At 46.9% G+C, this 15,654-nt stretch overlaps 2 protein-coding genes across 2 annotated transcripts; both read right to left on the bottom strand.

Annotated features, from left to right (window-relative positions):
• Window positions 1–510: 510 nt before the first annotated feature.
• On the bottom strand, window positions 511–765 carry LOC124684451 (peroxidase 39-like). The gene has a single exon (XM_047218760.1). The coding sequence runs from the start codon at window positions 763–765 to the stop codon at window positions 511–513; it is 255 nt and encodes an 84-aa protein (XP_047074716.1).
• Window positions 766–1,404: 639 nt separating this feature from the next.
• LOC124684450 (peroxidase 3-like) lies at window positions 1,405–4,026 on the bottom strand. Its single transcript, XM_047218759.1, has 4 exons — window positions 3,811–4,026; window positions 3,475–3,666; window positions 3,222–3,384; window positions 1,405–1,829 (listed from the first exon to the last, which is right to left on the bottom strand). The coding sequence occupies exons 1-4, from the start codon at window positions 4,024–4,026 to the stop codon at window positions 1,405–1,407; spliced, it is 996 nt and encodes a 331-aa protein (XP_047074715.1).
• Between the last annotated feature and the right edge of the window lie 11,628 nt (window positions 4,027–15,654).

The following is a 15,654-nucleotide window of genomic DNA, read 5'->3' as shown; positions in this document are numbered from 1 at the left end:
CATAGCACCCCACTAGACCAATCAATCTACCCGTTTGCATACCTTTTAACTTTGTTATTTTGGACACCATTCTGCTTTTGCACAAATTTGGAGCCTGTATATCTAATTTTTATCCGCTTTTGCATAAATAATATAGACACATGAATCAAGATTAATTCTAACAAAGGCGAGGAGGAGCTGGTCATTTTCCAGGTGAAGATATTGAAAAGGTGATAGATGCAGTTAGACACCGAAATTCCCCTCACTTAAACAGCATTTGTATGGCATTGCCACCTTTTCCTGTTCTACTCACATACGTTCCACGTTTCTTTTTCTGTTTTTTCAAATTATTCAAAGAAAGAGATATACCACTATACATAACTTACAACAGACCTTAAAACCACCATAAAGGAGAAACAATAAACAAAAAAGAATACACAAAAATGTAAAAAAGTAACTGAACAACATCCCAACATGATCGTGTCCATGCGCCACTAAAGACGCATGCAGAACATAATCGACAGGCCACCACTAGCTGTTGACGACGGTGCAGTGCCGCCTGATTTCGCCCTCGCCGCCGGTCTTGACGTCCACCATGCCCAGCCTCACCATGGACCGCGCGAACAGCTGGAAGAACACCTCCGGCGGGCCGCTCGCGACGCTCTCGACGTCGGCCCTTGCCGCCGCGTCCATTAGCAAGGCGTGGTCCGACTGGAACAGACCTCGGCTCTTGAGCAGGCCGCGGTAGTAACCGAGGTCGAAGGTGAGGAAGCTCCCAGGGTCCATCTCAGGCGAAGTCAGAGGTTCCGGGGGAAATGTCCTCCGGAGGAAGTCTTCGGCGAGTCTCAGGCGAAGTATGGTGCTTCGGCGAGTCTCCGACAATTCCCCTTCTATTTTTATTCGAATCATTTAAGCGGGAGTGTTTGCTGCGACGAAGAAAATTTTGAATGAGTCTCGGTAACTCTCATTCTGTTTTTATTGAACCGTTTTTTGCTTCAATGAAGCAAAAGTGGAACTTATTTTGCTACGACGAAGCAAAGTTGGAGGAGAGCTCTTTCCTTATCTATTTTTAGGCGAATCGTTTTTTGCTTCAATGAAGCAAAAGCGGTGAGTTTTTTTCTGCGACGAAGCAAAATCTAAATTTTAGCTAAAAATAGACACGTGTCAGTCAAAGAAGCCGGAGGCTTGAGAGCTCCTAGCATCCGAAGGATTATCAGCACGATCCTTTAACTTTAGTTCCTTTATTACAGAATAGTAAAAAATACATGTATATTATGATATAGACGAGAACTAAAAACCACCTTAAAAGAGAGAGAATAAACAAAAGGAATACACAAAAATGTAAAATGTAACAGGACATTCAAACGCACACCGTCCATGCGCCACCTAAGACGCACGCAGAGTGCAGGAATCCACCGGCGGCCACTAGCTGTTGACGACGGCGCAGTGCCGCCTGATCTCGCCCTCGCCACCGGTCTTGACGTCCACCATGCCCAACCTCATCATGGACCGCGCGAACAGTTGGAAGAACACCTCCGGCGGGCCGCTCGCGACGCTTTCCACGTCGGCCAGCGCCGCCGCGTCCATTAGCAGGGCGTGGTCCGACTGGAAGAGGCCCCGGCTCTTGAGCAGGCCGCGGTAGTAGCCAAGGTCGAAGGTGAGGAAGCTCCCAGGGTCCATCTCCACGATGGTGGTGTTATCCGTCGGCGTGGCACACTTGGTCCGCCGGAGGTTCGCCGCGTACACCGGGTTCAGCGACGGGTCGGCGTCGCTTGGCCCGCCACGGCCCGTGAAGTTGTACAGGCGCTCACTGAAGGAGTCGCAGTGCGCGATGCCGATGGTGTGAGCCCCTGCAGGGACGGGTGATGATCAGGTGAACACAGTCAGACACAGTTGCAAAATTCAGTAAGTTTAGACACATGAGTATTATTATGCAATGTCATGTGAAGAAAGGTCATCTGTCAACATCGTAAGCAATCTTAAGGATGATTAGGAACATTACTAGTGTTAAATTAGTGCAAAAGTATGCATTTGGTTGCCTCATTTAAGGAACACATTACACATGCGACTTCTCTATCAGGTAACAATGGAAACAGGTAGGAACTAATAAATAAACCAATGTTGTTAGCAGAGAAAGCAGTAGCATGCAAGTCCACATCAGAAGAGATCGCTGATTGATTTATAGATACGGAAGTTGTAGATTAGTGACCTTACACCGCAGCAAGCAGTGACAGAGTGAAACCCAAGATGTGCTGGTCACTTCACTTGTCTGTACTGTCCATTCAATCTCTCTCCATGTAAGTTAAACCTTTGCTTACAATTTTTTGTACTCCCTCTTATTCATATTGACTAGACCAATAACATTAGTATGAGTCGGAGGAAGTACATTTTTTGTTAGAAAAAAATTCCGAGCTAAACACAGAGTAGTTCACATGTCAACATAGTATAAACCTTTGCAGTCCTACAATATTCTCTCACAAAGGAAAAGAAAATATGGCGGCGCTGTTACCATGCATTGCACCGATCGAGTCATTGCTGCTGTTTAAGTTCTAACCTTCATTCATACTTCTAAACAGAATTCTATGTTCAGTTTAGCTGTGAAATAATTTGTTCTAGTTATACATATTTTGACACCTTTATTACGCGCCGAAGTTTCTAGGTCTTAACAGTGGCCAGACTTCCAAATTTCTGTACTAGATAGATCCCAGGGCGATCTACATTTCTAGACAGAGCGAGAGGATCCAGTTCTAGATTTTCACTGGGATCTAGCGTGCTTGTTCAGTTCGACACATAGCAAGATCTAGAGTTCCCTTTCCTTTCTTTTTAAGCTGGAGCCATCCGTTTCAGCAACAACAGCATTGGTCTTGTCGTGTCATGGGGCTTTAGTGGGTAGTAGAAGCTTGTGGTAGCTGCCGGCAGGCTAGTTGCCGCCAGGCTAGGAATAAAAAGCACGATTTTGGCTAAAGCTATCGATGTAGTCTTCTCGCTACTCACTCAACTGCCCTACTCTTCTCCGAGTGCTTGTGCCACACAGATCTTGACATGATCACATCACCATGTGTCGGTGGCGCGCCAATTAGTGCAATTGCAAAGAAGAGAACACACAGGAAAATCGTGTCATTACGACTAGTTAATAGACGATTTTGGCGGGTGATTAACACTTAGTAGGAGACTAGGAGTAACAGTTAACACTGACGATCTCCTGCCGGTTCAGTTAACAGGTGTTTTGTTCGTGTTATTACCTGACAGCCAGACGAGGTCGGGGAGCTCGAGGCCTTTGCTCTGGAAGGAGGCGAGGAGGTCGGTGAAGTTCATGGTTGGCCCTGGGATCTGGTCCAGCGCCTCCTGCTTCAGCGACACCCTGCCGTCGCGCCGCCCCGTCGGCACGCGCCAGAACGGACCGCCCTTCATTCCAAAGTTTTCACGTCAGTCTGCGAGGCTGGCGGCATGAGTGTCCACGTACGTGTGTGTGGGCAGGAGAAAATGACGACTTACGATGACTCCGATGGCGTCGCGGGCGGCGAGGGCGAGCACGTCGGCGCAGGAGACGACGCCGGGGCACTCCTGCTCGACGACCGCCTTGACGCGGTCCACGAACGCGAACCCGCGCAGCGACGCGTTCGGCGCCGAGTCCTTCTCCGCCTCGTTGCCGTTGGTCCCGTTCAGCAGCACCGACCCGTCGCAGCCCTGCACCATGCCACCCGATCGATAAGAATTCAGAACAGGTCTGCATTGACACCGGCCGGCGGCGATCACCGCCGGTCGCTGACGAGCTAGGCGATCCGTGCGCGCGCGGCATGGAGACTGGAGAGGAGAGAGCGCGGTGCGTACCCTGACGAAGCAGTCGTGGAAGTAGGTGCGGAGGAGGGTGGCGGCGACGGAGGGCGCGTGGGGAACGTGCTGCTCCATGTAGTGTCGAACAATCTGCTCCGCCCGCGGGCAGCTCTGGTCGTAGAACCCTTGCCGCAGCTTCCCGCTGTCATCCTCCGCCGCCGAAGCCGTGCCAACAACCGCCGCCAACACGATAATCGCTGCCACTGCCGCCATTTTTCTCAACGCCGATCGCTGCCCTCCTCTTCCCTCACTGGCTTAAGCTCTGGCCTCTGCACTCTGGACTCTAGAGTGGCGCGGGTGGTAGAAAGACACGAAGTGGCTCTGACAGTAAGTTGCGAGCCGGCCAGGTTCTCGGTCGCTCGTTCGCTGGCCTTTTTATACACACACGTGCCGGCGCCTCGCACAATCCAATCAAGAACGGCACTACCTGACCCGTTAGTGTGTGGATCCGTTGAGAGGACGACCCTTGCAAGGCAACGGACGCTGGCAATGGCGTCGTCGCGAAGGCCTTAAAAGGCGCCTCATAGTCTGACAGGTGGCCGGAAATGTTCAGTTAAACAGCTTGTCAGCGCTATGCAGAATGACGGTGTGTCCCAGATGCTCCCACAATCATAAGAGCATCTCCAGTCGCCTCCCTCAAAAACCGTCCGGCACAAATGATTTGGGGCATGTTTGGGACCGCGCTGGACAAAAAGAGACAAAAAATCTATAAAAAAAGAGACCCTTCAGCCGCGTCCCTCAAACAGCGTCCGGATGCATGCATTTTAATAGAGGGGACCACCCCATGTGGGAAAAGTATGTGAGGGAAAGTGTGAAAAAAGAGAATGACATGTGGGGAGAAGGGGCTGCATGCATGCGTCCGGACGCTATTTTTGTGTCCGGCGTCTCCAGTAGAGACTCTGTACATAGAGTCTCTACCGGGGACGCCGGACATAAAATGAGGCGCTATTTAGCTTTGGGGGACGCGACTGGACCGCGTTTTTCTCCATTTCTTGTCCGTCGTCCCCCAAACGTCATTTGGGGGACGCGACTGGAGAGGCTCTAAATCGTACAAATCAAACAACCTATGTGGTAAAAAAAAATTGATCAAGTCGGAAGGGGAGAACCCCTACCTAAATTTTATTAAGGGAGCTAAGGCAGCTCAAGGTGTTACACCAACCATAGAACACAAGGGGGAGTACAGAGAAAGAAAGAAAGGAAAAAAAAAGAGAACCAACCTGAGGTTGGGTGGCTAGGAGGGTAGTTGTACCCCTAGCCCACCAGAGTTCAAATCCCAGGTTTGACATCTGTGTGTCTCATAACGGCGGAATATTCATTCAGTGGGAGGTGACGTTCCCGTCGACAGCGAGGCGCCTGTGCTGACTTCGTTAATTTCAAGATCCAATCCGCCAGCTCAGTCTTCCGGAGGTGTTCATAGGGGTAGGGTGTGCGTGTGTGCGTTCATAGGGGTGAGTGTATGCGCGTGTATGTGGGCATCTACGTTTGTACTGTGTTTCTCAAAAAAAAAAGGAAAAAAAAAAGAAAAACTAGTGGTATATACAGAGGAACACAGAAAGGAGAAGAGGTCAAATATGCCACTCTGCACACCAGAGAAGTAGTGCATCTCTCTCATCCTTCATGGCCCTATGCGACCAAAGCTTGCAAGTTTCCATGCATTGTTTGGCAGCAATGTGAAGCGGGACTTCTATGTCATCAAACACTTTCCTGTTTCTAGATAGCCAAATGCTCCACAGGGATGCAGTAATGACAAGGTCCCAACCTTTCTTTTTCTGGTCTGAACAATTTTTCTATAGCATCAAAATCCTACACAAATCCTATCAATCAAAGGATCCTTATATTCCTTGAGAGAATCCGCCGGAGGAGTTCCCACCGATGCATTGCATTGTACAAGTAACTGAAGCGTTTCAACTTGGTTCCACCAACATGGTGAAAACCAGAAAAATTCTCGTAGCGGGCAACGTCTTTCGTTGGCGTGCCACAACGATATGTGCCTTCCTGCAACATGTTCATTGACTCATAGGCACCGTTGACTATGGTGCTTCTTCGAATATTGCAATGTGGTGACTCGGCGTCTTTTTCAACGTGTGCCTAGGGGCATTGGATTTTGCCAGCATCCACGAACTTCGACGAGTGCAGAAAACCCTAGAAATGGTGTTGTATTTTTCTATTATTAGGCTTCTATCTGAAAAGCCTTTTAGAACAACTATTTTCTTCTTATCTGTCCTTTAGTTTAAACATTTATGTGTATATGTAACATTATTTTATATTAATTAAAAACATTATTTTGTATTAAAATAATATTTTTATTAATGTAATACATGGTTTCGCTAAAAAAAACTTCGTCGAATAAGTATCCATGCGCTCCGGATGGAAGCACATGATCTCGCTCTTGTCCTCGATTAGGCAATATCGACGCGCTTGCGTACTGCTTTTGTTGAAAAGTGTTGGCTAGAAGCTGGCTTGAGGGGAAAAAAATCCTATATTCGACATTTGGTCGGATTTGACAACATCCGGCACAAGCGGCAATACCTCCTTCAAGGAATAATGTATACATTTTATTGTTCGGTCATACGCAGACAGTGTAATTTGTAGATACTGTTGTGAGGCAGGCTCGGGTTTTCTATATTTTTTGTTATCCGATTTTTTCAGCATTGATGCCCGACTTTGCTTGACATTGTCGAAAAATAAATGGAGTAATATATAGTTGTATGCATCAATAGATCCAAAAGTCAAGGATTATTTCCGTTTGTCAAAAGAAAAACACAAAGTAAATTCAGAACATATATGTTCTTTGCAAACTGTATTTTGGAGAGCCATGCCGTTTTTTCTAGAACCGCAGGGGATGCCTGCTCATAGGGCCGCCTGTTGGCCAAGATTCATCGCACTTTCTAGCTCCCTCTTTCCTTTTTGTCACCGTGGATGATAGATCACAGTTTCCCATCCATGCAGTACACGCACCCACATTAAACCGCCGCCCAGGCCAACTCGCAGGATGATTGTGACCTCCTCTGCCTGCACTTTCGCTTCCTCTCTATCTATGCCCCATCATCTTGGTACAATGGTACCCTCTCCACATCATATAGTACACTTTGCACTGCAGAGATGTTACATGTAATCTGCAGAAATGAATGAACAGCAACACAGATCCGGTATTGCTACACTAAATCTTACCATCTAAAACGAGCCTGAGTTAAACAGACAATTAGAACTGCAGATGCACGATTCACTCCATAGACCATAGGTGAAGGTGATGCCGTACCTGTTGTCCTGTTCATGTATGAAGCTTCTCCCCTTCATTTTCTGTTGCAATTAACGACAGCGTGTCGGCATGAAGTGCTCACGAAATGCCAGGGCAGTTAGGCCATGTCATTGCTCACCAAATCGTCGTGTCCTAATGTCCTTGGCTATTGGTTCTTGGCTCTAGTCGCGACGCTCACCGACAGCCTAGGCTCATAGGTTGGGTTGTCATTACAAGCAATAGTTATCTTTATTGACGGGTAGCTTAGCTTGGCGGCATGATATTATAGTAAGTTTGGTGCATTTTGTCGCCGGTAAGTCAGATAAATATAGGATAAACAGTTAACGGCGATATTTTCAGAATTTTCTTTCACCAAATTTGATGCCACATTATTGCTTCCACGAGCTGATCGAGCCCCATCTTTCCTGTGATTCTGAGAGAGATAAGGTATGTACGTAGGTAGGTCTTTACAGTGGGAAAACAGATGGTGAATTGAACCCCATGAAAACTTCCAGGGGAAGCCTACACAGGCTTCTTTCAGTTCAGGGGAAGAAGGGCTTTTCGAATAACTTGTGCCCGGGGAAAAATGCTTATGGCAGTATGAACATTGCCACGGATTGCACGCAATGTCTAATGAACTACAAGTCACAGTGATCTCTCATTCTCTCGTACATCTTCCCGTTCAGGACCACTCTAGTCTATACACTCTATCTTTCTTCGTTTAAAGTACATTTTGTTTCAGCCAATGGCTCATGCAGCCATGCATGGCAACGCGTGAGTGCAATTAGAATTTGGTACTAGTCCATAATGGACCAAAAGCATGATGAAGCACCGTGCAAGCCCATCGTACACATTAGGGCAATATAGTATTTAGCTAATGACTGATGCAGCCATGACACCAGTTCGGCTGTCAAGGAAGGCCAAATTAGGACTGACAATGAGGTCTTCGTCGTTATGAACTGCGAAACAGGTTAGTAGACAATGGTCCGAACAAACGGCTAATGATGTTTAAATAAACTCATCATCAAGGAATGTGCACTAATTATAATTTTCGTCCCCTCGTGTTTGTGTCACCATGATACTGCACCAATAATGTGTGTACTTTGCAATGAGTAAATGGTACTGTAATGTTTAGAAAGATCCTTGTTATGCATCCTTTCTATGGATAAACAATACCCAAATGCATGCCTGCTAAATGTGATGATGAACAGCCCCACAGATATTTGAGTTTCCTACACCATATATACTTCAATTTAATAATTCAGTATATCTGTATATGCTGGTACAGTTACATTATTAATACTCTGTTTAGCAGTATATATACATTAGACATAAATTGCATAGGGGAGCTGACTTCTTACTCTCCCCTGGGTGAGCACCTCCAGAGTCCAATCATAGAGATCCAGTGGAAGTTCAACCTTCCTTTTCCTAGCACGCCATTCTAGAAATTTAAAAAACAGAGAGATGAGCTCACATGAATCTAACAAGTTACCTAATTGAGCTCAGAACAATCTTCTCCTCTAGGCTCACTCTTGCAGAGGCCTGCAAAATATCACTCTCTTCCATACTACTTCACCAGTCGATGTCCCTTTACTGATGGCTAGCATATGGTGCCTGTGGGTGTCATCAAGACTTCAGAAACCATGGCTTTTTTCACGGGAAAGTGCTTGGAAATGACCTTCATCTTTTCATATCCCTCTCAAAGATAGCTCGCCGGTTACGCCTCTCGCTTTCAAGTTTTAAGGCACCTAATGATATATAGATGGTACTAATGATAGATCATACTCCTAACAGAGACGTGCTACGCAATCAGAAATGTGTTAAGCACGAACATATTCAGTAGGTGTGACTAGTTAATCTTCCAAAGACTGTCTTGTCTATTAACCTCTGCAGTAAATCTAGAGATTCGCAGTGACGTTGTACCTTTCTTTTGGATGCATACAAGACAAATTAGTCGATGCCCGTTTACTGGCGAGTAGCATATAATAATACAGAAGATAATAATGCCCTTTTTCACGGGCAAATCCTTGGAAATGACCTTCATCTTTTCACGCCCCTTTCAGATGCAGGTCGCCAGTTGCAAATCTCACTTTCAGTTTTTGAGGCACCAAATGATATATAGATGGTACTAATAGAAAGAGACACGCTTCGCAATCAGAAATGTGCCAATCATGGATGCATTCAGTAGCTACGGCCAGTAATTGTCGAAAGTTTCTCTTTGTCGTTAACTACCACAGTTAATCCAAAGATTCTCTGTGACATTATTTATTCCTTTATTTTCTGGACGGATACGAAACAAATTAGTAGATGGAATTCATAAGCATGCTTGACTGAAGTGCTGCAGTGAATATTGAAGTGACCTCGTATCCATCCAAGGGCAACATCCGCGGGAAAAAATGGCACTTTCAGTACACGCGCGCGCTTGTGTGCCTCACAAGTCACAACTTCTGGGACATGATCCTCCTGCTGAACTGAAACTCTATACATGCTACTGTAGCTTCTAGCTTCAAAATGGAAAATGTGAGAACCAGCTCCTGGTGAGGAGGGGAGATGGGGAGGCACGATTTCACCTATATATGGTGTTGTAAATCCTGTTATAAACGCGACAAAGCAAATAACGAAAAACGATAAAGAAACACACGCAGGGAACACAAGATTTTAACGTGGAAAACCCTCTCCAATAAAAAGAGGTAAAAACCACAGGCGCCGGCCAACAAAATTTTACTATATCGAGAAGTGTTTACAAACTCCGTGAGTTATCTTATAATCTGATAAATCCTAGTCGGCGGCTTACAAGAGGTATATATTGGGGGTGGCATCAATCTGTACCACGGGGGGCTTCGGAGCCGTCCATGCAGGACACGTCATATGGGCCCAAGCCTACCGGCGACGAACCTCGCTCCGCTCGTCAGAAGTTAGCCCTCCTTTAGAATGAATTTGGATCACAATACAACAAATTCTAGACCTATAGATCCGGTGCAAGCGGACCTAGGATTTGCTAAAAGAGTATACCACATCCAAAATATAGAGAAATTTTAGAGCATGCCTATTGATTTTTTTCCCTTAAAATATAGAGAAGAAAATATACTAAAATTATTAAATATGATAAAATAATTAATAAGAAGGGATTCTGGATTTTGATAAAAAATATTAACTGTTGGACACATACAATGTTGTAATATTAAACTAAAATTTTTGCTATTGTCGTGCGACCCTTAATTTCCAAAGTATTCAACCACATGGTAATCGGATTATACTAAAATAAGCAATAAATATGTAAACAAGATGATACAAAAATTTACAACGAAATATAAAAAATAATTATATACTTAATTGCCAAAAATCAATTATCAGTTGATTAAATTATCAGCTAATGCTAGCTAGCCCATATAGTGCTAGATCACATTGTAAAGTTGCTCCAACTTATCGTTCTGTAGCTAGACATTTTCTTTGATTAGTCATCATAGCTAATCAGGTCAAATCCATCACCAGAATAGCTAGATATGCATGGTGCATAGCCACAGCAAGCATGCAGACTAAGAGCATCTCCAGTCGCGTCCCCCAAACCGTCCCCCAAATGGATTTGGGGCGCGCCGGACAAAAAAACGTTCCCAGCCGCGCGCCCCAAAGCCCTTTTTTGTCCGGCGCGCCCCGATACGGTGTCCGGCGTCCCGAGCCCGTCCCCGTCCCACATGGGACGCACCGGGCACGCCGGACACAACGAAATGAGAGGCGAGGAGGCGCGGGGCCGACCCGTCAGCGGCTCGGACGCTCAACCGCCACATACGTAGCGACGGTGCGGTTGACGGGAAGCGGAACCGTCGCATTGGCAAGCGCGTCGACGACGCGCCAACCCCGCCGGAATGGAGCGCCGACTCCTCGGAAGAGCAACCGCTGCTCTCTTCGACTTCTGCGCCGCCGTTCATCCGCGCTCAATAAGACCCGTACGTACGCCGTCTTCATCCAAGCTTCCATCCGACACCTCCAGCGACGATGAGCTACATCTCCCAGCTCCCGTCCGACACCTCCAGCGAGGGAAAGCCTGCTGGCTGGCGCCATTGGTGGGACAAAGCCAGGACGCCGAGCAGCGGCGACGATTCCCCGCCGCCAGTTGACAGCGAGGAGGAATGGCTGGGCTGGGAGGAGGAGGAAGAAGAGAGCGAGGCCGCGGCGGCGGCGGTGGCCCGTGCGAAGCGAAGGCGGCCAAGGCGAAGGCTTCCAAGGCGAAGGCCGCCAAGGCCAAGGCCGCCAAGGCCAAGGCCAAGGCCAAGGCCAAGGCGCAGCCGACGTGCACCGGCGACGACGACGCGTCGAGCGCCGACACCGCCTCTTCGGAAGAGGTGACGAGCGGGAAGCGCCACCGCGATGACGACGACGAGGCGGGGCCATCAGCGAAGAAGAAGAAGTAGATAGTTTATATGTATTTAATTATATTTTTCGAAGTTTTATATATAATTTGTTTATGTTCAACCGATTTGAATATTATTAAATAGTTTCTTTCTAGCCAAAAAAAATACTTTTAATGTTTGGGGGCGGCGTTTGGGGGACGCGGCTGGGGAGCGACGTCCCCCAAACGCGGCACGGACGAAACACGTCCCCCAAACGCTCGATCCGGCGCGGTTTGGGGGACGGTTTGGGGGACGCGACTGGAGATGCTCTAAAGCCCACATCTTCGTAAACATAAAGTAGAGTATAATTAGTTGCCAAACCAAAGGAAGCAACTAGCGGATGGTCTAAGTTACTACCAAAGCAAATTAACTAGTTGCATGTAGTATTACTGTGGAGTAGCTCCGATTGCATAGCTGCATACCACATGCACTGCTCAACTTTAATGATCAACCAGCTGATTCTAACAAGTATAGACTTGCACCGCTCGACCGTGGGGTATGCCGCGGCATACTGAGCGTACCCGTAGGTCCGCTAGTGCTCATATTTACATGAGCATGTGTGTTTTAGTAGAAATCGAATGAAATTCATCGATTGTAGGTGTATATTAAGACTTGTGAAGCCAGGGGGCGAGCAGGGGTCAGACCCCCCCCCCCCGCCACATGGTGGCTTCCCCCTCGCCACCATGGCCGACCGGAGGAAGTTTCTCCGCACACCAACTCCACCCGCAAAGATGACCATAGACCACAACCTTATTGAGGGAGACAACGGTCCTCCCCATCGATCCTAGCCCCGACCTCTAGAGCTGAAGAGCAATGAGGATGAACCCTACATAGCACCAGATCTGGCTAAGAAGATCTAGTACTCTGCTCCAAACTAATGGAAATAAGCCAATCTCTGGCATGCAGCCAACACTCCTAAACTACTCTATACAAGCTAAAAAACCCTTCCTTCTCTCCTCCAAGCGGCAGCGCCGCCGGATTCAAGTTGGACGAGCGCTCAGTGGAAGGAGGAGACTCTCAAGGTTCCTGTAGCAAGGAGAGAGAAAGAAAGAAGAGAAATGAGCCCTTCTCCATGTTAGTGCGACGAAGAAGATCCTTCACATACTTGCGGTGAGACAAAGTGATCCCCCCGGGGTCTGTGGTGACCTCAATACCCAAGAAATAATTAAGGGAGGCCAGATCTTTAATGGCGAAAGTGATATGAAGTTGTAGAAGAAGATTGTTAATTGCCGTGGATGATGAACTAACCAGAATAAGGTCATCAACATACACCATCACATAAAGCATCACCTCGGAATTCTGAAGAACAAACAATAAAGTATCCACAGATGATGAACGGAAACCAAGCTCATTCAACTTAGAATTGAGACGGGCAAACCACACACGAGGAGCCTACTTTAAGCCATAAATGGACTTCTCCAACTTGCACACCATGTCACGCTGCTAAGGGTCCTCAAAACTAGGTAGTTGTGTCATATAAACTGTCTCCTGCAACACCCCATAAGGAAATGCATTTTTCACATCAGCCTGTCGAATGTGCCATCCCCTGGAAACAACCACATAAAGAACTAGTCGAACAGTTGTTGGTTCCACAATAGGGGAACATACGTCATCATAATCAGTTCCTTGACGCTGCCGAAAACATTTGCCTACAAGACGAGCTTTGTGATGTTCCACTGTATCATCCGCATGATATTTGAGTTTGAACACCCAGCGACAATCAACCACATTTATTCCACGACGACGAGGAACCAGCCGCCACGTTTGATTCTAATGAAGAGTGTCAAGTTCTTCTTTCATGGCAAGGCACCACTCAGGCCGCACAAGGGCCTCTTCATAATTAGCAGGTTCATCACATGAGTCCATGCTCACAGCAAAAGAACGTTTGCGAGGATCGTAAACAATGGTACCATCGGTAGGAATATGCGGTACATGTATGTTCCGTTGAATCCGCGTCACCGTCCGATCACGGCTTGGAGAAACACTCGAACCATCCAGACCTTCAGCCTGCACATCAACATCTTGAGAGAAAATATCAGTAGCATCAAGTGTAGTGTTAGCCTGTTTCGTAATTGGTAGTTCTCGACTGGAGCATGACAAATAAAAGGAAAATTGATGACTTTTGCCCATTTGGCACGCATCACACACTGAATTATCTTGACCAGAAACAAAAGATAAACGATAATCACGAATGACACGATGAACTAATGTCGAGGAGGGATGACCAAGTCACCGGTGCCAATGAGCTGAAGATAGCTTAGCTACTTCAAGAGCTTCCGAAGATAACGCACACCGGGGTGAGTTTATTGGATAAAAGCCTCCTCTACATGTGACGTGAGGAAGAACCTTCTTGGTTGCACAATCCTTAATGAAAAAATAATACCCGTGAAACTCAAAGAAAACATTATTATCCTGAGTAAAAATGGTGTACGGAAAGAAGGTGTTTCAAGGCTTGCTGTGCATGAAGGACATTGGTGAGTTTTCGATCTTTGTGAGAGGTTACCAATTGAGAATTGCCAATATGGAGAATGGGCATACACATACCATTTGCTGTCTAGATGTGCTCCTTTTCTGGGTATCTTTCTCTGAAGTGCAGCCAATCTAGATCATGGGTAATATGATCGGTCGCTCTGGTGTCGCTATACCACTGAGGATCAATGTTGTACCCCTGGTGGTTGTTCGTATAGTTGGCAACACTTGGATCTTCAACCTGATAAGAATGATCAAAACGATCATAGCAACGAAGTTCCGTGTGACCATTATAACCACCATTGTTGGTGTAGTGTTGCCGGCCACCACCACCATTGTTGCCGTGATTATTGTTGATGTATCCCATGATTTCCGCTGCCACCGTGAGTGTTCTTTCCACCACTACGGTTTCCTCTGTTACCTCTGTTTGGATCATGGCCGCCGCCACGACTCACCAGCCGTGGTTACCACCACCGCCACCACCACGGTTTCCATTGCCACCTCCACGGCCACCGTGAGACGAAAAGTTTGCAGAGGAGTCAAGATTCAGATGGGCTGCACTGCTACGCATGTGAACGCGAGTATCCTTGCTGACACACAGTTCATACACTTCACTGAGAGTGGGCGGCGTCATCCTTACTGCAATGGAATCAACAAGTGAATCATATTCCTCACCAAGCCCACACAGGAGGTAGGCGATGATCTCTTCACCACCGAGTGGCTTCCCAATTGCCGACATATGTCGGTCAAGTTCTTTACTTTCTGGAAGTAAGCTGTAGCAGACGAATCACCCTTAGACAGTTGGTTTAGCTGCATACGAATTTTCATCACCTTGGACGTTGTAGCTGCGGAGAAGAGCTGCTCAAGCGTGGTCCACACACCATGCTAGGTGTCAATAAGGGTCACGGATCCAAGGACCTCAGGAGTGAGAGTTTAAAGCAAGCTAGACATGAGAGACTGGTCGACCTGCACCCATCGGAGATACTCCGGATTGGGCTTTTGCACTGTGGCGCCTCCAACAGTTTCAGAGATCAGCTTCTCCGGGCATGGAGTGGTTCCGTCAAGGAAACCCATCAGGAGAGCACCCTGCGGGATTGGGACAATCTGCGTCTTCCACAACACGTAGTTCTCGCGGGAGAGTTTGGTGGTGATGATCTGTGAAAGGTTTGGCACACAACTGAACGCTGACGATGACAAGACAAGGTGTCCGGAAATCAGACTCGCCATCGACAAGGAAGTCACACCGACTGCAGTGCTCATGGTAAGAATTGAGGATGAAATGGTGTTGGACAAGCAACAAGAAGAAGAAGAGGCGGCGGTAGATTGGATCTAGTAGACAAGCTCTGATACCATGTCAATTTACCTAGGGTTTAGGATTATGAGGGCTCTTGCACAATTGTGTCGTCCTCCTTCTCACATATATAGGCACAACGTTACATCAAATATAAGAGGACACAGGGGGCTTTCTACAATTAGTACATACATGCTATAATTTTTTTTTACATGGAACACATTTACTCCATGAATTAACATGCACAGCTACATCACTGGCCGCCAGCACCATAACATCGTTTGGCATATCGTCTACCCACACACGGTTAGGCACCTGAGAACTTGCCCCCATTGCTGCTAGAGCATGGGCTACTTTATTACAAAATCTGGGACTATAAGAAAAACTAACCGATGAAAAATTTAAACTGACAAAAGATCTAATGTCTCTATATATTACTCCCTCTGGACTCTGGA

This window comes from Lolium rigidum, chromosome 1 (assembly GCF_022539505.1).
Source record: "Lolium rigidum isolate FL_2022 chromosome 1, APGP_CSIRO_Lrig_0.1, whole genome shotgun sequence".
NCBI classification, from domain to species: domain Eukaryota; kingdom Viridiplantae; phylum Streptophyta; class Magnoliopsida; order Poales; family Poaceae; genus Lolium; species Lolium rigidum.
Note: the sequence above shows the minus strand (reverse complement) of the source record. Positions and strands in the feature narration are given on the sequence as shown.

What these genes read in the sequence shown, in the direction of transcription:
- LOC124684451 (XM_047218760.1), bottom strand. Translation starts at nt 765, where the DNA reads ATGGACCCTGGGAGCTTCCTCACCTTCGACCTCGGTTACTACCGCGGC.
- LOC124684450 (XM_047218759.1), bottom strand. Translation starts at nt 4,026, where the DNA reads ATGGCGGCAGTGGCAGCGATTATCGTGTTGGCGGCGGTTGTTGGCACG. An exon ending in GCGACGCCATCGGAGTCATC is followed by an intron (nt 3,385 to 3,474) that starts GTAAGTCGTCAT and finishes TTTGGAATGAAG; the next exon opens with GGCGGTCCGTTCTGGCGCGT. An exon ending in CGACCTCGTCTGGCTGTCAG is followed by an intron (nt 1,830 to 3,221) that starts GTAATAACACGA and finishes CCGTCCCTGCAG; the next exon opens with GGGCTCACACCATCGGCATC.